The 25,190-nt window shown below is 44.3% G+C and overlaps 1 protein-coding gene across 5 annotated transcripts in view; it reads right to left on the reverse strand.

The window, feature by feature from the left end:
• The window catches only part of LOC135510695 (neurexin-2-like), a 977,907-nt gene that overhangs the window by 420,152 nt on the left and 532,565 nt on the right, over positions 1-25,190 (reverse strand). For all 5 annotated transcript variants that reach the window (XM_064931818.1, XM_064931817.1, XM_064931819.1 and 2 more), the window contains 3 exons: positions 13,117-13,236; positions 11,031-11,412; positions 9,292-9,482 (listed from right to left, as the gene is read on the reverse strand). In XM_064931818.1, coding sequence (XP_064787890.1) covers positions 9,292-9,482; positions 11,031-11,412; positions 13,117-13,236 — 693 coding nt within the window. The remainder of the gene's footprint in view (positions 1-9,291; positions 9,483-11,030; positions 11,413-13,116; positions 13,237-25,190) is intronic.

The raw sequence follows: 25,190 nt of genomic DNA on the forward strand, positions 1-25,190 counted from the left end.
CTCCTGATTCTTCCCTCTTATCAACTACATCCAGTGATATGTGTGCTCACTACCCTCCCCAATCTACTTAGCACTGCACCAATCCTCTAAAACCACCCCACTCCATGATTAACACAGCCTATTGCACCAGTAACCCATGTAGACGAAGGTACTGGCAGAGAGAGAAGGAAGTACCCCATCAATAAACCATGCCTTGAAAAAGCCCTGGGTTGGCTTTTTGATCTTCTGACTTCTCATATCCGCCGGTACCCCTGGGTGGGCCCCTCTGCTTCATAAGCCCCCCTCCTATCCCAAACTCAAGGTTATCACAGAGACAAGAAAAAGAGGCTTCTCCACCCCGAAAAGTGACTGTGATAATCGTCAACATATCTCTAATGAAAGTCAAGTGTACCGGAGATATTTAATGATTTAGATGCACTATTGTAAAGTGGCTGTTCCACTGGATGTCAGAAGGTGAATTCACCAATTTGTAAGTCGCTCTGGATAAGAGCGTCTGCTAAATGACTTAAATGTAATGTAAATGATATTTTGCTTTTCACCGTCGGACCACCAGAAGAATTACAAATAGAGACACGTCTAAAAGGTATCACTCGAACACTTAATATCCCAATGTGAAACAAGAAATTCAAAAGATCAAGAATGAAATGTATTAAATGTATTCACAAGAAGTACAGCAGAAGCAGTAGGCGGGAAGCCTATGAAACAACTAGCCTATAGATTGCGAAAACAACAAGCAGATAATACTATCTATAAGATAAGCAACCCCCAAACCAAAACAATTCAACATATAATGGAAGAGATACAACAGAGCTTTGACAATTACTTACAGAACGGGATGGTAGTCTCTGAATTTACCACAGAGGAATAAAATACAGCTACTACTAGACTAAAAGCAACCAAATCCCTGGGTACAGACAGTTTCATCTCTGAATGGTATACATTATTTAGAGAGCAGATTATCTCAAGTTTACTTGCAGCCTGTAACTGGGAATTTCAGAAGGGTGACATCCCCTCCTCATGGATAGAGGCCCTAATTTCAGTTACACTGAAGGAAGGGAAACATAGACCACATTATGGAAAACACAGGCCAATCTCGGTCCTACATTTGGATTACAAACGACACTGAACAAAAATATAAACGCAACAAGTTGGTCCCATGATTCATGACCTGAAATAAAATATTTCAGAAATGTTCCATATGCAAAAGAAGCTTATTTCTCTCACATTTTATGCAGAAATGTGTTTACATCCCTGTTGTATATTTCTACTTTGACAAGATAATCCATCCACTTGACAGTTGTGGCATATCAAGAAGCTGATTAAACAGCATGATCATTACACAGGTGCACCCTGTGCTGGGGACAATAAAAGCCACTCTAAAATGTGCAGTTTTATCACACAACAGAATGCCACTGATGTCAAGGAGTGCGCAATTGGCATGCTGACTGCAGGAATGTCTGCCAGAGCTGTTGCCAGAGAATTGAATGCTAATTTCTCTACCATCAGCCGCTTCCAATGTCGTTATAGAGAATTGGCAGTAAGTCCAACCAGCCTCACAACCGCAGACCACGTGTATGGCGTGATGTGGGCGAGCGGTTTGTTGATGTCAACATTGTGAACAAGTGTTCCATGGTGGTGGTGGGGTTATGGTATGGGCATTCACGAGCTACCGACAACAAACACAATTGCATTTTATTGATGGGAATTTGAATGCAAGAGTGATATTTTGACGAGATCCCGAGGCCCATTGGCGTGCCATTCATCCGCCGCCATCACATTATGTTTCAGCCAATATCCAGCAACTGGCAAGGAGTAAGACAACATTCCACAGGCCATAATCAACAGCCGGATCAACTCTAATCGAAGGAGATGTGTTGCGCTGCATGAGGCAAATGGTCACACCAGATACTGACTGGTTTTCTGATCCACGCCCCTACCTTTTTCTAAGGTATCTGTGACCAACATATAAATACAGTGTCTTTGGAAAGTATACTGACTCCTTGACTTTTCCCACATTTTGTTACATTACTGCCTTATTCTCAGCAATCTACACACATTACCTCGTAATGACAAAGCAAATGTATTAAAAATAAAAAAACTGAAAAACATTATATTCATACAGTTGAAGTCGAAAGATTACATACACCTTAGCCAAATACAGTACATTGAAATTCAATTTTTCAAAATGTCTGACATTTAATCCTGGTAAATATTCCCTTTCTTAGTTAGGATCACCACTTTGTTTTGAAGAATGTGAATTGTCAGAATAATAGTAGAAAGAATGATTTATTTCAGCTTTTATTTCTATCATCACATTCCCAGTGGGTCAGAAGTTTACATACACTCAATTAGTATTTGGTAACATTGCCTTTTAACTTCTTAACTTGGGTCAAACATTTCGGCTAGCTTTCCACAAGATCCCACAATAAGTTGGGTGAATGTTGGCCCATTCCTCCTGACAAAACTGGTGTAACTGAGTCAGGTTTGTCGGCGTCCTTGCTCGCATATCATTTTCAGTTCTGCCCACAAATTTTCTATAGGTTTGAGGTCAGGGCTTTGTGATGGCCACTCCAATACCTTGACTTTGTTGTCCTTAAGCCATTTTGGCACAACTTTGGAAGTATGCTTGGAATCATATCCATTTGGAAGACCCATTTGCGACCAACTTCCTGACGGATGTCTTGAGATGTTGCTTCAATTTTCCTACCTCATGATGCTATCTATTTGTGAAGTGCACCAGTCCCTCCTGCAGCAAAGCACCCCCACAAAATAATGCTGCCACCCCTGTGATTCATGGTTGGGGTGCTGTTCTTCGGCTCCCCCTTTTATCTCCAAACATCAAGATGGTCAATATGAGCAAAAAGTTATATTTTTGTTTCATCAGACCAGAGGACATTTCTCCATAAAGTACGATCTTTGTCCCCATATGCAGTTGCAAACCGTAGTCTGGCTTTTTTTTATGGAGGTTTTAGAGCAGTGGCTTTTTCCTTGCTGAGCGGCCTTTCAGGTTATGTCAATACAAAACTAATTTTACTGTGGATATAAATACTTTTGTACCTGTTTCCTACAGCATCTTCGCAAGGTCCTTTGCTGTTGTTCTGGGATTGATTTGCACTTTTCGCACCACTTTTTTTACACACAATAAATCACCCATGTCACACCCTGGCCTAACCAAAATAATAAAGAAAACAAAGATAACTCAGGCCAGGACGTGACACAAAGGGATTGATATGATGGGAGGAGAGTAGAAATTGGTATTATTTGCTGAAGATGTGTTGATTTTTCTGGGACAACCTAACAATCATTCCCAGAACTGATTGAAATGGGACAAGTTCATCTCTAGATACATATGGTAAGGGAAAAAGCCTAGAATCAGATATAAAACCTTGCAGCTATATACAGGGAATTGAGGAATGGTTATCCCGTGTCTGAGAGAATACTACTATGCAGCACAGATAAGGCTACTGGTGTTCTGGTGCAACTCAGTCTACAGCAAGATGGAAGGAATGTGAAACTACGAGGGGAGTCCCAATACAGGCTATGATAGCTGGAAGTTGGTAGATAACCTCATAGATAAAGATAATCCTTGGATGAATTTACATTTGAAGATTTGGTATGAAGTATAATTTGAAAGATTCAGATAAAATACTAAGATGGTGAGCTATGATACCTATTTTTCTCCCAATAAAATAGATAATCGGTTTGAAGGATGGGCAACAAGAGACCTCTCAGCCTACTGTACTTTTGTACACAAGGGGGTGTTCCAATGCTTCCAAGTGCTAAGAGGGGGCCAATGATTAAAAGGTCAATATTTCTATAGATATCTCCAAATTCGCCATCGGACTATAGAACAGGGCACGCAGCAAAATTATCTCTAGACTATTCAATGGCTTCATAATGACCAAATCTCATAATACACTATACATAAAGAAGAAATGGGAAAGGGTGGGGGAACATGGTCATTTCTGTGGAGGAGTGGGAAACCTTATGCCAATCACAATGGAAATTAAAAAGCTCATTGACTTGGAGGAAATTTGGATGGGAAATATTATGTGATTCTTAACCACACATCTGCAGAAAAGACATCAGGGTAATCGAACGGGATGTTGGAGATTATGTGGATCTAATGAGGCAAACCATTACCACATATTTTGAAAATGCCCTAAGCTTGTAGGCAGGATGTGCATAAATACATGGAAGCCATATTTAAGGTTGATGGCCCATGCAGATGTGAGGTCACTACATTTGATCTAAGGGATGCTTTAGACAAACATTTGATTGGGTTACTCCCAATCAAAATTTCTACAATTGGAGGTGCCCGGAGGCAGATGAGTGGATAGATGTAATACTTGAGATCTATGTGATGGAGAGCCTGACCTCTTCTCTGAGACTGCAGATTTGGTCAAAATAGTTTGACTATATAACACCATTAAGATCTGATTTTGTTTAATGGTCAAAGTGGAAAAATAATGTACTGTAATAACATCCCCATGTACAACCATTAATAATTAGAGTAGAAAATGCATTGGGAAATGCAGAATTATTGAGACCTTTAATATTTATGACACACTCAACTCCTGCATTTTTGTTTTATGCATTTCAACTTCTATTGTGCTCTTTTTCTTTATACACAATGTGAAAATGTCATGTGTGTCTGAACCTTGTTTTTCAAATAAAAACAGAATTTAAAAACAACAAAAAAAGAGAGACATATCTAGAGGGAGGAGGAGGAATGTGTGGGGTTTGTTTTGTGTCAATACTGTCGTCGTTTTCCCTCTTCAATCTCTTTGGAGACGCAGGACTTTCAGATCATCTTCGGACGGGCAGATTGGCTGGGGAAAGGATCAAATATCAAGGTGAAGAGGATGGGTTGGCTCGGTGGGTTGGCACGGTGGGCTGGCAAGGGCTGGCTACCGCTGCCAGACTTTTGCTTCCTGTCCACATGTTTGGCAGGCAGATTTGCTCTTGGCACTGGGAGCAGGTTTCGCTACTCTGCCTAACCTGAACGCAGCCCCCAAGCCTCCTGAGCTGGCAATCTTTTGAAAGCTGAACAAATAGAATAAGAATGAATAACTAACAGTGCACACGTGTGGACGTGTGTACACTCTTACGCATAAACGAAGGGATCATACGGGTACACACACACCAGGATTTTACTGGAAACCATGAGATAGTCCACAGCTTTTCAGCACCTTCTGAGACTTTTCTTCTCATCGCTGCATGACAGTACATGAAAGACATGTCACTGAGTGACATCCACGAGTCATATCCATGTTAAAGTTTCGGATGAGTGAGTGTGAAGACAGCTCAGTCTTGACATTACTCTATTGGGATCTATCTTTCATAAGACACAGATGGTTGTTTCTGTGAGCATTCTCTGCTGACATGGTTGAATATTTCAGACTGTGTATGCCAATGGAACACCACTTTAAACAAAGAGTAACCCACTGAAAGCTAGAGAGAACTAAAGACAGAAGGCCCAAATGAGGGGATATTGAGGCTATGTATGTGCACAATATTGACAATAGTGACTTGATTAAAGAGATTGTCTGGTACTTTTGTATACTTTATAGCCAGTACAGTAGTTCTGAAAGTTAGTTCTAGTTCTGAAAGTTAGTTCTGTAGTTCTGGTTCCCAGAAATTGCATACTGTGTCACATATACATTTTTACATATTTGATTTTAGTCATTTAGCAGATGCTCTTAGCCAGAGCGACTTAATAAGTGCATCGACAACGTATTCCCCACAGTGACCGTTCGTACATATCCCAACCAGAAGCCATGGATTATAGGTAACAACCGCACAGAGCTAAAAGCTAGAGCTACGGACATCACTCCAGAAGCTTATAAGAAATCCTGCTACGACCACCGACGAGCCATCAAAAAGTCAAAACATCAATACAGGACTAAGATCGAATCCCACTACAGGGTTGGCAAACTATCACAGATTACAAAGGGAAACCCTGCCGCGAGCTGCCCAGAGACGAGAGCCTACCAGACGAGCTACATTCCTTCTATAATTGCTTCAGGGCAAGCAACACTAGACCATGCATGAGAGCACCAGCTGAATGTGTGATATCGCTCTCTGTGGCCGATGTGAGTTACACCTTTAAACATTTTGATATTCACAAGGTCACGGGGCCAGGTGGATTACCAGGATGCGTACTCAGATCAGGCGCTGACCAGGTAATCAGTCTAAATGACTATCTCCCCGTAGCCATGAAATGCTTTGAAAGGCTGGTCTTGACTCACATTAACACCATCATACTAGACACCCTGGACTCACTCCAATTCACATACCGCCCCAAGAGATCCACAGATGACGCAATCTCTATTGCACTCCACGCTGCCCTCTCACACCTGGACAAGAGGAACACATACATGAGAATGCTGTTCATTGACTATAGCTCCAGGGCTATATCTCAGCGTTCAACACCATAGTGCCCTCCAAGCTCATCATTAAGCTCAGGACCCTGGGACTGAACACCTCCCTCTGTAACTGGATCTGCCCCCAGGTGCTTAGGGTAAGCAACAACACATCTGCCATGCTGACCCTCAACAAGGGATCCCCTCAGGTGTGTGCTTAGTCTCCTCCTGTACTCCCGGTTCACCATTGAGTACGTGGCTGTGTATGACTCCAACACCATCATTAAGTTTGCTGACGACACGACGGGGGTTGGCCTTATCACTGACGACGATGAGACAGCTTATAGAGAGGAGGTCAGTGACCTGGCAGTGTGGTGCCAGGACAACATCCTCTCCCTCAACTACAGCAAGACAAAGGAGCTGATCTTGGGCTGAGCACGTCCCCATCCACATTGATGGGTTTGTAGTGGAGCGGGTCGAGAGCTTCAAGTTCCTCTGTGTTCACATCACGAAGGAATTATCATGGTCCACACACGTCAACACAGTCATAAAGGATTTCTACAGCTGCACCATTGAGAGTATATTGGCAACTGCTTGGCATCCAACTGCAAGGTGCTAAAGAGGGTAATGCGTACGTCCCAGTATGTCAGGGGTCATGGGGTCATGCTCCCTTCCAGGACTTCTGTACCAGGCGGTGTCAGAGGAAGGCCCTAAAAATTGTCAAAGGCTCCAGCCACTCAAGTCATAGACTGTTCCCTCTGCTACCGCACGGCAAGCGGTACCGATGCACCAAGTCCGGAACCAACAAGACCCTGAACAGATTCTACCCTCAAGCTAGAAGACTGCTAAATAGTTAGTCTAGGTAGCTATTGGTTAACTATTTAACTATCTGCATTGACCCTTTTTGACTCATCACATACGCTGCTGCTGGTGTTTATTATCTATCCTGTTGCATAGTCACTTTATCTCCCTCAATTACCTTGTACCCCTGCACATCGACTCGGTACTGGTACCTTGTGTATATAGCCAAATTATCATTACTCATTGTGTATTTATTCCTAGTCTTATGCTTTTTATATGAGTTCTCTTTTTTCTCTGCATGGTTGGGAACGGCCCGTAAGTAAGCAGCTCACTGTTAGTCTACACCTGCTGTTTATGAACCATGTGACAAATAACATTTGATTTAATTTTGATTCCATGTTAGGCTTCAAAAAAAAAAAAAAATATATATATACTTTATTTGTATTTTTTAAATGTAACCTTTATTTAACTAGGCAAGTCAGTTATTAAGAACAAATTCTTATTTAAAATTACGGCCTACCGGGGAACAGTGCCTTGTTCAGGGGCAGAAAGACACATTTGTACCTTGTCAGTTGGGGATTTGATCCAGCAACCGTTCTGCTTTGTAAAGCCTATTCAGTTAATCAAGCATAATTGTAAGCATGTATCCATTGATGTGTCCATGTTGTGTAATTTGTCTAGTTGATCATATTGTGTTCATTAGTATTTAGAAACGTAACTTAGATGTAATGGGAAACGTCATGTGTATAGGCATGTTAATTTAATATACTTTTGAGTGGATAAAAGAAAGAAAAAATGTGGCTTTAAGCTGGGCTCTAGCGCCCGAAGCGACAAGGAGCCAGAAGCAAATCACTCCTTTGTGAGGTGTGTTTCGGGTACTGGACAGCTATGGACAATTGCCAGTGGATGTGCGGGAGTCGTGCAGGGTGGTCAAAATAGATTAGAGCTTTCTGTAATGTTCAGAGTTGGTGCATTTGCTTATGATACCCTTGGTGAATAAACGTTTGAAAGTCACAGAGAGCAGTTTGGTCTCAAGTTCTATTAAGAGGAACATGATTCAAAATAGAGTCCAGAAAGTATCATCCCAACAAGGAGGAATTGGGGTTAAGTGCCTTGCTCAAGGGTACAGATATTTTTCACCTAGTCATCTCTGGAATTCGAACCAGCAACGTTTCAGTTACTGGCCCACCGCTCTTAACCAGCAGGCTACCTGTATAGCTGTAGATACAGTATCGGGTCACCAGGTCATTGCTCTCACTCTGCTCTGTGTGCATCTTGCCAGCTTTCACTCAAATGGCAAGGGGCTGAAGCTCATTTGCATGAACTCTAATTGCTAGGAGGCTGAACATTTTGGGAAAATGGCACTGCAAAGCTTCCAGAAAACAAGTCGCTTTCAATCTAGGGATTTCGTGGCTAATTGACAGTAATTCTGGTCATACATTATTAATGTATGAAGTACAGATTGAAACATCCAGCCCAAAGCAGGAGGTTTAAAAAATACTTATCAGTCATGAACGTTTCTGAAACATGTTTTTCAGAGCCATCCCTATATGGCCTCTAAAACCTTCCCAAAAAGTCTACAGCGATTGATCCACATTGTTCAACTCAAAATGCACTCGCACACAAATTTGCTTTGTTCAGCTACATAAAGGGGAAATCTGCAGTTAAAAGGATAAAGTTGTCGACCCGCCTCAGTTTTGGTAAACAGCTGAAGAATGGGGCAGGAGAAATGGAACCACTCTCAAATTCATATCAAGCCATGATATCAACATTTTAGTTTTAACCATGTTTTGAGGCGTCACAGTGTTTGTTTACAATTAGAATGTTTTCAAACAGTGGAGCTAAAACAAGCTTATATGTTGAGTTCTGAAGGGGGAACAACAGTTGTATTCTCCAATATTCAATAGATATATAGCATTAACTCCAAAGTAAAAAATTGTGTGTAGCAATCACATATTGCTGCTATTAGTATTTAAATATAGTATTATATATTTTATGTAGGTGTTGTTGTAGTACAAATAGTGACTCCAATGACCATAGTAGTGGAAAGGTCAATGAGCCACGGAGGACCCATCAGCTACAGTAGTAGCCTACAGAAAAGGGGATACTGAATAGTGTCCCCTACCTTTGAGGTCCAGGTTGCGGGCTCCATTGGAGTGCTGGGTGACGGTGCGGGAGTCGATCTTGAGCGTGTGCACGTTGTTGGCGTCCCGGGAGACCACCACGTTGTGCCACTGGTTGTCGTTGAGCGGCTTGTCCGAGTTACCCTTCATCAGCGACGGGCCGTTGCCGAGGTCAAAGACATAATGGACGTAGCTGGAAGCACAGATTGTAAGAGACTTTTAGGAAATAACTGTAGATGTGCGCGTGTTTAAATATGAGACAGAGAGTGAATGAAAGGGACAAAGGGTAAAGATGCTTCAAATTATATCAATATCACCTCATCGGTCACAGTCAGTTTGACCAAACCAACATCAGAATGTCACTCACAGAGCATAGTTCTTTGAAAGAGGTATAAACCAGACAAAGACAGGTCTAGCCTAGCAAGTTGAATATTTGGGTGTTTGGCCCTTTTGAAAAATAACCCGTTTCTTCAGTCAAAGACGACGCCATAAGGATACAGTACTTTCAGTATAGTTAAGGCAGTTCAATGGATGAAGCCAGAGTCCAAGGCGGCAGGGTGAGTCGGTCTCACTCCCACCTTTGTTATATTTAAACAGCAGGTCTTTCACTCAGCCCCTGGTGCCTATCTTGGACTTCTTATAAAGGCGAAGGGGGAAGAAAAAGAAAAGGCTGCTCTCTCTCGCTCTCTCTCTTTGGTCGAAGGAGAGGGGGGTATAGGGCTGGAGTGCGTCGAACCTCCAGCTGTGCAATGGCAAGCTTGCAGAGCAGAAAATTGCCCAACCTCACACAATGTACAGCCGCTCAGAAGTTCTATTCTTTGTGTATTTTTAAGTTTTGAAATGTACAGAAAAAAATATGTCCCCCTCAGAAAAATTGAATAGAACTTTTCCTGTCCAGTTGCCAGAGGCGGACAAGATGGCATGTTTCGTTCATGCACAAAATGATTTCCTTTCGTATCATCTGTTGGTGACTAGTTTGCCAGAGCAATGTACAGTATATCGGATGTGTTTATTCCTGCTCTGCTTTGTCTTTGTGTGTGCTGAAAGATATGGTTGGAGTCCTTGTGTCATTACAATATCAGTTGGGGAGGAAGTGGGGCAGGGCGTTACATGTATCATAACAAGCATTTTTCATATATCAATGGATGAATAGCCTGGTGACAACAGGTGATATAACACACTGTTCAGACCGGAGCTATTTCAGGTGTCCTATTATTCAAGTCTGCATTCAGAGTTTTAACAACTAAACTCATTTTTGTCAGACCAAATAAATAGATTTTGTTCAACCTTAACGTCTATGGGGGCATATGGATTGTATGTACAGCTGGGAAGGCATCTGATATTTACAAATGAGAAAGTGAAATATTTTCTCCAACTGCTGTTTCTGCCCGATAATAATAGCCTGTTCTGGGCATTCAACAGAGCCATGAACCAAAATGAATAGTATTGCTCATTGAGAAATAGAGTGAACTGCCTCCAACCAGCATAGATTCATAGAATTGTAGAAAAACATATCTTAGTGGAACTTATACAGGACTTTTTCATTTTCACTGCATCTATTTGTTTCACAACATATACATCTACATCATTTGTTATGTTTTCCATTATCATATGATGAAGATGGGCCCATGTGGTGTAGGCCTTGTGGGCACAATAAGCAAAACCACATTACAATTTTCAGGGTAAGCTAACAAGTCAACACTTATATTTATGTCAACACCATTCAAATGTCCAGACTCACCCTTTGACCAGCTCCACAACGATGAAGTCGCTGCCATCCCCCGAGTTGAAGAGCAGCAGGCCGTCCGACGTGGTGGTCTTGAACTGAAAGAAGAGGTGCATGGAGGCGTAGGCCTGCAAAGTAGCCAACGCTAGATAGCTTGCCTTCGTTCGAAACGTCACCGGATCGGCGATGATGTGGCGCATGCCAAAGCGGGCGTTGAGTTCGCAGTAGGAGATGTCACCGTTCTTGCACTGATCCAGGTAGGGCACGCCGTTGACTGTCAGGCCCTGGAGGTGACCGATGAAGTTGGAGGGCACCACGGAGATGAAGCGACGCTCGGTCATGATGCCAGTCTCAATGTTGTGGAACTCCAGCCGTGTGTGGGCACCCGTCATCTGGCCTGGAGGGTGAAGGAGGACATGGGAATATGTTATGTTAAAGGCATTGACCTTTCTTAACCATGTGGCCTGATCAGGAAAAGCTTTATACCCTGGTTATGAAATAATGGTACAATGGGATGGAATATGTTGGAATAAATATAGAAATCTTAAACATGGTGATGATACAATTACTTTAAAAAAGAGGCTAAAAGCTTCTAACTAAACTGCAATCTAAATTCCTACTACACTGAAGAAAGATATAAACCAGCAATTTCAAAGATTTCACTGGGAGTTACAGTTCATATAAGGAAATCAGTCAATTGAAAAAACGAGTCCTATATTGACATAACTTGATAGGCCGCTCGGCAAGGAAGAAGCCACTGCTCCAAAACCGCCATTACAAAATCCAGACTACGGTTTGTAACTGCACATGGGGACAAAGATTGTACTTTTTGGTCTGATGAAACAAAAATAGAACTGTTTGGCCATTATGAACATCGTTATGTTTGGAGGAAAAAGAGGGAGGCTTGCAAGCCGAAAAACACCACCCCAACCGTGAAGCATGGGGGTGGCAGCATAATGTTGTGGGGGGTGCTTTGCTGCAGGAGGAACTGCTGCACTTCACAGAATAGATGGCTGGCGTCATGAGGTTGGAAAATTATGTGGATATATTGACACAACATCTCACGACATCAGTCATGAAGTTAAAGCTTGGTCGCAAATGGGTCTTGTTGTGGCAAAATGGCTTAAGGACAACAAAGTCAAGGAATTGGAGTGGCCATCATAAAGCCCTGACCTCAAACCTATAGAAAATTTGTGGGCAGAACTGAAAAGTGTATGCGAGCAAGGAGGCCGACAAACCTGACTCAGTTACACCAGTTTTGTCAGGAGGAATGGGCCAACATTCACCCAACTCATTGTGGGAAGCTTGTGGAAGGCTACCCGAAATTTTGACCCAAGTTAAGCAATTTAAAGGCAATGCTACCAAATACTAATTGAGTGTATTTAATCTTCTGAAACACTAGGAATGTGATGATAGAAATAAAAGCTGAGGTAAATCATTCTCTCTACTATTATTCTGACATTTAACATTCTTAAAATAAAGTGGTGATCCTAACTAACCTAAGACAGGGAATTTTGACTAGGATTACATTTCAGGAATTGTGAAAAACTGAGTTTAAATGTATTTGGCTAAGGTGTATGTAAACTTCCGACTTTAACTGTAAATCTCTAGCTACATAAACTTATGAGCCCAGCTTTCACTTCACCTATAGTTTCCCGATCTGTCCCCTTGGTGATTATGTTGTTGCTTCCTGGAATTGAGCAGGAATGAGCTTGGCCAGTTTGTTAAAAACACCGTAGTCCTAAACAAGGTCAGCCCAGAGGCCTTCTCTTTGTGGTTTGTGTCCACCAGAAACAAGGTCACACAGGGTCATTTATAGCCCCAGGCTTCATCATCTATTGCATTTCTCTCACCTATCGCCCCACACCCCTCTATCCATCCATTCTACCCCCGTGGGGTGGTGGTAGACAGTGGGGAGTGGACACCGACCTTCTGCCATCCAACTATCCCTCCATCTCTCCATCCCTAGCTCAAACAATCATCATGCCCCCTCTCTTAATCCCTCCTCTCACCTACCTAACAGCCCCCATCCCTCTTTTCCTCCTTTCTATCACTTAAGGGTGGAAGAGGTGGAGGCAAACAGTGGAGAGTGGACACTGACCTTCCACCGTGACGTTGTCCACAGATAGCTGGAAGTTCTTTCCTCGGCGCACCACTTTCACCATGTGCCACTCGTTGTCGTTGAGCTTCTGGCCAGCGAAGAGCGTTTCAGGTCCTTTACCTGGAGGGGAAGAGATATGGTCACCCACCGAGAAAGGATGTTTATACAGAGTGTATCAGCAACTAAGTCCACAGGGACGATACTATACAGCTAATGGAGAAAACCTCCATGTTTGTCCCACACACACACACACACACACACACACACACACACACACACACACACACACACACACACACACACACACACACACACACACACACACACACACACACACACACACACACACACACACACACACACACACTTTCCATTCAAACAAACATGTGTAACAGTGGTCACACACACACAGAAAGACAAAGTAGTATCATACAAGAAGGCCTACTGTGCCATGTGTGTCACTAAGCGCACAAAGGTTATATAAAAAATAACAGGAGACAGACTCAAAAACAGACAACTAAACCTGCTAATAACATACTAACAGCAGGATGCCATCAAAGACAAAGCAAGAGGGTAGCTATGTGTTGCCGTGCTACTTATTGAACAAGCCTTTCATTGTAAAGCAAGGATTCAGCCTACGACCGCCATGGACAGCCGAGATGAGTGGTAGAACAGCTTTATAGCTATCACCTGTAGGATGTTGTACCAGTGGAGCTGTGTAATTGACGTCTGTATATTAGGACTATGCCAGACTGGGTGTAGAAAACGGGCGATTAGACTGCATTGGACCTGCCACTCCTCTCCTTGGTCACCCCCCCCTCCCGCCCCTCTTCTTCTCCTTCCACGGTCTCGCTTCTACTGGCACAGGAGACGGACTGTTTGACGCAGCAACATATGGCGGGTGGGAGAAATGCTTATTAAAGACATATTTACTGTAGCGTCTTCTCCCTCACCAACTGAGCCTCGGTGCTATTTATAGGTTTTCCCAATGAAGCCGACCGATTATGTAAAGTGTGGCAGGGAACGAGTGAGTGACGGAGTGAAAGAGTATGGGTTCTGATGAAGGCAGCAGAACTGAATCCGTCTGTCATTGAGGTGTATTATGGCGAGTCGGCACGAATCGCCTTCGGATGAGCAAAGTCACGGTGACGGCTAATGCTAATTGCGCTAGCGGGTAACAGCTGCTGCGAAGTGCTCCGTTCACACATTACATTCAAAATGTATCTACTAAAAAAGGGCAAGACATTGAAAACTCACCAACAGAAAGTGGAAAATAATTACTGGCTACGCTATACAATAGCACAGCCTCAGAGGTGAAAACAAAAGGCTGTCCCTGACGATGGCTGACTCGCAATGTGTCACAGTGGCGTTCGCCGAGGCAAAGAACGGTGATTATGAGGGAAAATAATGGGTCCGTAAACAAAGCCATAATGAGGGAGTCTTCCACTTCACTGCCTGGTGGAACCAGCCCTGAAATAGTACAGTGCCCCGAGGAAGCCAGTCACTTCCATGAACCTTTTACACTCGTACACGGGTTAGAAATGGCAGATTTGGGCACCGATAAGTGCCTAAATTGGGACGCAGTGGCTCTGAAGTAATGATGGTAGAGATCCAGCTCTGCACTTCACAGCTCCGTATGGGTTTTGACAGACAACTGTTCTGAACTTGAGCCCCGTACACAACAAGACGTGGCCCGCATCCCTCCTGCTACTTTTGTTGTCTGAGTGAGGAAAACGCTGTACATTGCTGGACTCTTAAGTACTTTGGAAGATGAGCCGTTGAGGATGATAATAAATACCGCTTTGATGTCATACAAGCAAGCCCAGCACCCGTGGATCTAAATGTGCACTTCTAATGTCCATATCATAAAACTCCTGTCATATACAGTGTCAACGTTTATGTTCACTATATTTGATGCAGTTACATGATGACATGGCGTCACACCCTGGCTTGTTCTGAACAGGTTGATGTTGGTCTAGTGTGAAGAAAATTGCAGCAGAACAAGCTCCTGAATGCATTCACGACTCCGTTCTACGCGCACCAAAATGATGCTCTGTTTCTCTGAATTACCCTGTGAAGCCTAACACTAAGATCATTGCGTTAACAGCAACAGTAATTGTGTGACGGAGGGAGGTGCAGGGCCGTGTTCCAAACAAAACTACTACAAGTGTGCTCGCTCTAGTTCCTCAACGGCACAGCCAGGAGAGCTCAAAGATTATAGTTGAAGACTCTTTTTTTAAGTCAGAAAAATGCTATGAAACTACTTGCGTACTTTCGAGAGCGGTGTGTCCACTTGGAGACACTTGTTAGTCCTCTCACTCAGGCCCCTGTAATTGTATCTTTCTTATGTGGCACCTACCCCACATTTTCCAGGAATATTCTTATTATGTCACTGAATGTTCCAGACAATTTTCATATTTCGTTAAATAAATGTGTCTAAAAGTACTGTACATGTAAAATGCACATAAACTCAACAGTGACATGTTTGGATTCAGTCTTGTGTCAAGTGAACTGCTGTGTCCTCACATTTGGTCTAACAATTCCCCCATAACCTCCACACTGTTCCCTTTCAATTGCTATAGCGCTTAAGCATATGTTTTTCATATTACTTCAGTAGGAAGCATTTCAATGTAGCTCTATCCTTCTAGGCCAATTCCCACCAGTGTAAAGGGTGAAAGACCTACCTGTACATGCTGCTGGGTACCACCGAGCAGCAACTGGAACAAGGGCACATTTGCAAGAACAAAACAAATGGTGGTCGTCCAACACTTGATAGCGCACGCATGCACACACACACACACACAAACACACACACACACACAAAAAACGTTTTCATATTTAATGTTGTTCCTTCTTCCCTGGATTTTTGTCTTGAGCCACACGAAATTGGATCGAGAGACGTTTAATCACACAGTGTGTGAAGTTAATATGAAGCAAAGTCCCCTACTGCAGAGAGAGGGAACGAGAGAGAGCGAGATGGAGGGAACGAGAGAGAGCGAGGGAAAGAGAGAGAAGAACGAGTTGAAGATAAACTTCTCGAAGAAGAAGAAAGAAGGAGAAAGAGAGAGAGACAATGGAAAAATGTAGTTTGATATACAACCAGAGAGCCCTTTCGGAGACTCCAGAGCAGGTAGAATGAATGGGAAATGGTTCCCCCGGGATAGAGTCCGTGTGTTATTTATCTGCCACAAGAGGCCATAAAAGAGCAAAGGGGCTAATTCTAAGGAGAAACAGAGGACACATCAGGCCATAACAGCAGTAACAATGAAGGCCTTAGCGTGTCTGCTACGCTGGGGGAACATCGAACGAGGTTTGGGGGCAGAAAACAGTGCAATGGACCATATTAGCTTGAAGCTAATACACTGTAACATTATTGTAGCTCATAATCAGCTAATAGATTATCCTATGCCCTATTAGCTTGGAGCTAATACACTGTAAAAGCATGTAGCGCTAGTACAGCTAGCTAGCAGCTAATAGATGCTTCAATCCCCATAATGCTAGGGATCTGCCACCTGCTGCTTACCCTACTGACCAGCTAATTGGGCCATATTAGCTAGAAGCTGCTACAGTAGCTAGCTAACTAATAGCTAATGGACACTGCAATCCACATATCATTGCTTTTGCTCAACCACCTGCCTCCTGCCTAACTGGCAGGCTGCTTTAATGCTGATGTTTGGCCATCTTCTAATGGCCAGGTAATGAAGATAGTAAACAGGCTAGTGGAGGAGGGCTTAGTGCTAAATGAGGCTGTAAGTCGCTCTTATGCTGCCCTGTCAGCCTCTGTAGAAACAAGGGCCAGGTTAATCAGTAATAAGAGCAGCGATATTAAAATGCAATTCATTCTCATTTGAGACGCCACTTTCTCCTTTCGCCGCTCTCGCCGCTCTCGCCGCTCTCGCTTTGACACCGAGATCAATGGGAGAACGTCTCTGATCATATAGACAAAGGATGTAATTCTCTCGCTCCTTCTCTCGGCCCTTCCCTCTTCTATTATCTCACACTTCAGCACTCTGTTCCCCGTATTGTCTGTCGTCAAGGTAGACAGTGTAAAGTTTGGTGTTTCAGTTGGTGGAGGATCCTCCAGTTTTAGCCGTCTGGTTTATTGTAGACGTCATTGACTGTTTGGAGGACCCATGGGCAGGACGAACGAGATGTGTTACGTTCACCAGCTGTTTCTCAATTAACAATAGTCGATTCATCAATTACCACAGTGCTTCTATGTAAACACCCTTGATTAATGCACGCTAATCGATGAACACGCCCATTCAAATCAGTGGCTTTGAATTGCAATGCAGTGCGTCATTCCCACAAGTTAACTTTGGGTCTAGACCGGCTCGGAGAAGTAAAGCTCTCCATTTTTGCTCGACCACAAGGGCTTGGAGAGATGGGTGTATTGTGATCCACACTGGGCCCAATGTCACAGTTTTTCCCCAACACATTTACCCATTCTTCAGCCACAACACTGTTGACAACAGCGGATCTAAGAGTCTCCACACAGTCCTTCCAGACCCAAAGTCTCATCTCAGTCTCACAGGTTTGACTCGTTTGAGAAACGAGGCCGTCGCGTGGCACAGCCACCTCTACAATGTAGCAGTGGTAGGAAGTGGGAGGAATCCACGAAGTGGGAGGAATCCTAATGTGGCTGGGACTCTAATTGGGCCGCAGCAAAGCATTGTGGGCCACCACGGCACGCAAACAGCCAGTCTCCGAGAGAAAGAGGGTTGAGGAGTGATCAGAGCTAGCTGGAGAGGGCAGTGAGACGACAGCGTCATGGCATAAGGGGCAGCGATGGAGTCGCGCGCGATAGCTTCACCCGACCTACCTGGCTCACAAATGCTTCGTGACTCATTGGGGTAAGAGTGAAACTGTTTCCAGGAGGTCGTTCAAGCATTTGTCAATAAAAGAGCCAGTAAACCAATGGTTGAGGTCAGAGGGGACTGCAGGCGACGAAAGAGTGTTTTAATGAGTCAAGGGTTTGGATGGTGGTGTCTGTGACGATAGGATGATGAGATTTTGCCATTGAAAAAATGATTTTCACCTTGAAATGTGATGGACTCATACATTTTTCAAAGGGACGACATGAATATGTAACGAGTCCTTTTGGTGATCTCAACAGTAACCACAGGTCAATTGTCGATCGTCTTTCTTCGGGTCCTTACTACCTTTAAACCTCTTTGCAGTTAGCAGATGTATAGCCTATAGTAGCCCATAGGGATTTTGCCTGACTCAAGAAGGGGATCTAGCAGGAAGTTGATGTAGGTGGAGATTCATCAGTACAGCCATGAGTGGCCACGCAGGGAGAGAGAAAAAAAATCACATTGGGGCTACATGCACTCTAATTAAAATGGGCGTCAGACAAATCCTCCCTCTTTTTCTTTTCGCTCTTTATTCTCTTGTTCTGCCCATTCTCGGCTCAGTAGCCCCCCTCTGAGGAGGAAGGGGGGGATGCCAATGCTCAGCACTTCTAAAGGAGAGAGAGAGAGAGAGAGAGAGAGAGAGAGAGACTGGGTTTTCAGCACAGTGTTGAAAATGACTACTAATATCTGCTGACAGGGGGTGGTCCTTAGAGCCAGGGCACGGGGAGGAATCAAACGAGAGAGGAGAGGAGAGAGGGAAGAAGGGAGGAGAAAGACTAGCCAAAGCAACATCTATAGGCGTCTGCTTACCGAGATAAGACAGATGGCGTGGTCAAAATGGTGGGGAGTGTGTGTGTGTGTGTGGTACTTTACAAATGATCTATTTCTGTTTGCATTCATGACTACCATAACACATAGAAGGTAATGAGTCCAAGGCAGTTCACTGTAATGTCCCATGTGGCTTAGTCGGTAGCCCATGGCTCTTGCAATGCAATAGGTTGTGGGCTCAATTCCCACAGAGGACCAGTATGAAAAAACAAAAACAAATTGGTACATAATTGTATGCACTCACGACTGTGAATTGCCTGATAAATGACTAAAATGTGTCTGTCTGCAAATTATACTGCACATGCACAATTTTCTTCCCTACGTAGATGTGAGTAATGAGTAAACACCTTGCAAGGTCAGAGCATGACAGAAAACTAAGTGCAGAGTGTGTCCAGACACTACACTGAGTGTAGTGGAAGTATGAAGACCACACATCAGACGGTTGACAGGAAGCAGGCTGTCAACGGAATGATGGTTGTCCCTTCAATAATGTGTCTGTATACTGTAGGTGTGCACTATGCATCAGTTTGACGCTGGGTGTGTGTCTGCATGGGTTGTTGTGGGTGGCGTGCATGTCTGAGTGCCAGTCTGCTGGCTGACAAGGTGACACAGGCTGTGCCCTAACAAAATACCCTCTGTGACATTATGCAGCTTCATACTGGGTACAGAGGCACTGAGTGGGACAGAAAAAAAATGAAGAGCAAGATAGATCGAGAGAAAGAAAGCAAGCAAGCAAGCTAGTAATTGTGGGGAGAGAGGTGGGTAGACGGGGGGGGGGGGATCTCAATTGCATACACCTCGCGTCCTCTTTCCGCTCTCCTCGCCTTTTTCTTAAAACCCCATTGGAGAGGGTCAGAGGGGACAGACCTCTGGCTTTCTCACTCGATGGGTTTTGGGAAGGAGGCGAGGAGAGAGGACGTGAGGAGTATGCAATTGAGGATCTCCCAGGGAGTGAGAGAGATCGAGAGAGATAATTGAAGGCCTCTAAAGAGTAAGATAAAGAGAGAGAGAGAGAGAGAAGCGAGGCCCTGCCGAATGTATAATGCAGGAGGAGGTTATCAGGTCTCTGGCACAGGGAGGGAGACCCAGTCAGAGATGGCGATTCAGCAATATGGCTTCCCCTACAGATGGCTCCACGCCCAGGATGTCGCATGAGAAAACACTCCACAGGGAAGCTGTGTGTGTGTGTGTGTGTGTGGGAGGAGGTGTTTGCATGTGTGTTTCTGGAAGCGTGTGTCTGATGTTTCTGTGTGTGTGTGTGTGCAATGTGTTACACGAGTGTTTCTGCAAGTGTCGTGTGTGTATGTGTGTGAAGCGTGAAGCCACTAGTCTTTTCTCGCCATCCCTGTGCCCCCTCTGTCCTCTCCCGTCTGTTATCTGGCATCCTCCCGCTTCTGTTGTTTGTGAAGAGAGGAGTACCATACCTCCATCCCCCTCACTCTCTCCTTACCCTCGCATGGTCATCCTGAGCAGTGCCAGCTCTTCTATTCCTCCCCGCCTCTAATCTGGTCCTGGCAATCTCTTGATCTCTCTATCATCCCCCCCACCCCAACCTCATGCAAGCCTCTCCAATAATTTAATGCACTGTTTATGCTCATGATTGCACCCCAGTATTTTGGCTTGGACACTGGAACTAGTGTTGATTTCTGCCTCTCTCGGCCTTTCTATAAATACTAGAGCCACATTCCATCAATTTATTCAGCGTAGCCCCTTGATATAGTCCATCTATGATCATGATGTTTGATTAGCGTATACATTGTTTAGACTGCAATAGCTTCGGACACTTGCCACGCCACCTCATGCCGCCTAGTCTGATGCCCAGTCTCATGTTCCTATGATTCTATGGCTCTGCCCCCCCCCCCCCCCCTGAGGGTTTGTCGTGCCAGCCTGCTATGCAGCAGATGGGTTTGTTCAGGTTGGAATCACACCAGCTGACACAGCAGGCGTAGCACGTCAACTCGGGGCATAGGCTGGGCGTGGGCAGGGCGTGGGCGTGGGCAGGGCGTGGGCAGGACGTGGGCGTGGGCAGGACGTGGTCAGGGTGTGGGCTGGGCAGGGCGTGGGCAGGGCGTGGGCAGGGTGTGGGCTGGGCAGGGCGTGGGCAGGGCATGGGCAGGGCGTGGGCAGGGTGTGAGCAGAGCATGTTATGGTACCACAAGCTACCACCATATGGGCACCAAAGTCATGAGCTATATTAAAATGGTATGTAGTGGGTGATGCACGATACCCACATACACAGAGGGTAAATATAGATGTACTGTAACTAACATGCATGCATGCACTCACAAACACACACGCAAGGGCACACACGCGCATACACTCTCTCTCTCTCTATCTCTCCTTCCCTGTGTCCAGCCCTGGCTGGGTGATCATGGCCAATGTTGTCATAGGTTAAATGGTTGTTTGCTCCACAACAACCTTCACAGTTGATTACTCATCCCCTGTTCAAACAGCAGGAGGACAGGCTGGCACACTGGAGCCCTGCTGGACCTAACACACCACACTGTTGTCTGTTAAACCAGGCCCATTGCACAAGCCTCAGTGATAACAGCCAACAACGCACAGTTAGCGATGCATTCAAATGTATCTTTGAGAAGCTAGTTTCTGGAGTAAATGCTGTCCTGAATAAGGCAGTCTTCAGTGTATTCTACAGTGAGAGAGGGGTGAGAGAGGGGTGAGAGAGGGGTGAGAGAGGGGTGAGAGAGAAAGACACAGGATATTTTTGTACTTACATTAAGAAGCCAAATCAAAGTTTATTTGTCACATTCGCCGAATAAAACAGGTGTCGACCTTAAAGTGAAATGCTTACTTAGAAGTCCTAACCAACAGCGCCATTTTTAAAGTAAACAATCGATATTAGCTAAACAATAGAAAAGTAAAGAAATAATAAAAAAAAAACAGTAAAATGACAGTGAAAATAACAGTAGCGAGGCTATATAGAGGTGGTACCGGTACAGAGCTAATAGGTACAAATATGCAAACCAACATTGTTTTCCGAATGTCAATCGGTTCCCTTTATCAAAAGCCAATAAATATATACAAAAAAATCTAAACACATTTGAATGTTATGCTGTATATGCTAGCTATACAAATGCAGTGCTTTCGCAAAGTATTCAAACCCCTTGACTTTTTCAACATTTTGTTACGTTACAGCCTTATTCTAAAATGGATTAAATGTATGTTCATCATCTATCTACACGCAGTACTCCATAATGACAAAGCGACCTGATGGTCACTCTGACAGAGCTCCAGAGTTCCTCTGTGGAGAGGGGAGAAACTTCCAGAAGGACAACCCTCTCTGCAGCACTCCACCAATCAGTCCTTTATGGTAGAGTGGCCAGACGAAAGCCACTCCTCAGTAAAAGGCACATGACAGCCCGCTTGGAGTTTGCAAAAATTCAACCTAAAGGACTCTCCATGGGAAATAAGATTCTCTGAAACCAAGATTGAACTCTTTGGCCTGAATGCCAAGCGTCACGCCTGGAGGACACCTGGCACCATCCCTATGGTGAAGCATGGTGGTGGAAGCATCATGCTGTGGGGATGTTTTGCCTTTACCTCCCTTATCTCACCTCATTTGCTCACATCGTATATAGACTTGTTTCTACTGTATTATTGACTGTATGTTTGTTTTACTCCATGTGTAACTCTGTGTCGTTGTATGTGTCGAACTGCTTTGCTTTATCTTGGCCAGGTCGCAATTGTAAATGAGAACTTGTTCTCAACTTGCCTACCTGGTTAAATAAAGGTGAAATAAAAAATAAAATAAGTAAAAAATGTTGTTCAGTGGCAGGGGCTGGGAGAGCAAAATAGAGAGAGATCCTTGATGAAAACCTGCTCCAGAGCACTCATGTCCTCAAACTGGGGCGAAGGTTCACCTTCTAACAGAACAATGACCCTAAGCACACAGCCAAGACAACACAGGTGGCTTCGGGACAAGTCTCTGGATGTCCTTGAGTGGCCCAGCCAGAGCCCGGAGTTGAACATCTCTGGAGAAACCTGAAAGTAGTTGTTCCGCAAAGCTCCCCATCCAACCTGACAGAGATTGAGAGGATCTGCAGAGAAGAATGGGAGAAACTCCCCAAATACAGGTGTTCCAAGCTTGTAGCATCATACCCAAGAAGACTTGAGGCTGTAATCACTGCCAAAGGTGCTTCACCAAAGTACTGAGTAAAGGGTCTGAATAATTATGTAACTGTGATATTTCCATTTTGATTTTTTTTAATACTTTTGCAGGTATTTCTAAAAACCTGTTCTTGCTTTGTCATTATGGGGTATCGTGTGTAAATGTACAAGTTTTTATTTTAAATTCCATTTTAGAATGAGGCTGTAACGTAACAAAATGTGGAGAAAGTAAAGGGGTCTGAATACTTACCGACCACACTGTATAGGATATCATTCTCCTACAGATCATTCTCCTACAGATCAGTCTCCTACAGATCACTCTCCTACAGATCAGTCTCCTACAGATCAGTCTCCTACAGATCACTCTCCTACAGATCATTCTCCTACAGATCATTCTCCTACAGATCACTCTCCTACAGATCACTCTCCTACAGCTCATTCTCCTACCGTTATAATTTGTCTTCTACAGCAGTTAAAAACACTTTCCCTGAAATGCAAATCTTTTCCATTGAAGCCCTAACTGATACAGTATACATTTGCTCCAGCAAACCCTCTGGACAAAACCTGTATTTATACCTAATAGCTCAAACGACTCCATGCATGCTGTAGCCATTTCTTGTGCCCTTACATGTAATTCATGGATGTAGCAGGGCTATGCAAATAATAGCTTATTTAAAAGACCCAGGGGTACATTTTCAGGATTCACAACCACAAACTGTATAATTAACCCAACTCATTGACTTTCAGATTGTGGAGTGTCTTTGTTCAAAAATGGAGCCCTGCACCATTTCAACCAGAAATCATTTTTGGGGCAAAGCTGTGCGGGATACCGTGCTGTACTTGTGCATAAGCCCTCTTCCCATAACTATAATGCTCGCTGTGCAGTGTGTCCCGGCATTTAATAGGGCCCATATGGTTTTGTAGCGGACGATAAACATTGAATGCATTTGTTTTATCTTCTGGTGAATAACATTGTTTAAGAGGAGCGGAGGGGGATTGAGATTCTACGATATACGACGGACAGACTTGGAACCCATCTGGGCATGTCTCTCTCTATGTTTCAGTCAAACGGCATTAGAAGGCAGATGTGTAAGAATATGCTGCTTTGAGGGTTAAAGTGATTTCCGTAGCGTGATAGAGAGTTGCTTTACTTTGCTTGACTCTGCTTTTCCCCCAGAGATAAGGATCAGTCTGTCTTTGACGTTGATCGTATTTGTCTCCTTATCCCTGTGATATCATATTTACTATCTGGAGCACTCAAAAGAGTGCAGGGCCTATCTTAGATCTAATGAAGTGTGTGTGTGTGTGTGTGTCTTGTGCAGCCAGATTTAATGGCGCCTGTCTGCTAACAGCGAGCGCGACCACCGAGATGAAAGACTCGACGAGCAGCGGATAGTGGTGATATAAACACAAGCAGGCAGCCAAATCAAGATCCTCTCTCGCTCAGTTCTCCCTCTCTCAAATTCTCTCTCCATTCCCCCTTCTCTCTACCTCTCTACTCTCGCTCTTCATTACCCCTCTCCCCCTCCCCCCCCCACTATCCCTCCCTCCCTTGCCTCATCCTCAGTATTTTCATTTTGAAAACAGAGAAGGGCCACGTTCAGTTGACAAATGTTGTCGAATGATGCAGATCGAATTGGCATGAATAGAGCCAATGTGGTTCCTTATTCTACATGTCAGAGATTCATGTTTGTTCTACATGGTCTGTTTCTATATCTGAACGTTCCAAAATGTGACGTCCCGCTGAACGGGCCCCAGATCCCCCTCTCTCTTCCTCCCCCTCTTGTTTATTGCCATATTGAAAACAATAGCAGACCTCCTTTTTAATGCTCTCTCTCTCTCTCTCTCTTGGGAAAGTAGGTTAGGCTTGCAGTCAGTCGAGGACACTGTCGCATCCTGCCACCACAGCAAAACACTCCCGGCAGCCTGGTCCAAAACGCGGCTTGATTAGCCGCTTTGGCGAGGGAGGATACAGAGGAGTGAGGGGCACGGGCGGGGCGGCCACACGGAGTATGACCACCAGCCATGATTATCCATGGCCCGTCGTAGTGACCCTATGCGCCAATTACCGTGATAAGGGAGCGAGGAGGGCCGGGGGGCTGACATGAGACTCTTCTCCTCTCCTTCTCCACCCTCACTGTATGGTGTGTGTTGCCTGTTAGAATGCACAATGAGATAAAAGCTGTCGATATCTAGCCCAGCATTGAAGAGGGCAGACGGCGGGGGGAGGCAAAAATGAGAGTCATGATGAAGAGTGATTGATCG

The sequence above is a fragment of the Oncorhynchus masou genome, chromosome 23 (genome assembly GCF_036934945.1).
Source record: "Oncorhynchus masou masou isolate Uvic2021 chromosome 23, UVic_Omas_1.1, whole genome shotgun sequence".
Classification (NCBI taxonomy): domain Eukaryota; kingdom Metazoa; phylum Chordata; class Actinopteri; order Salmoniformes; family Salmonidae; genus Oncorhynchus; species Oncorhynchus masou.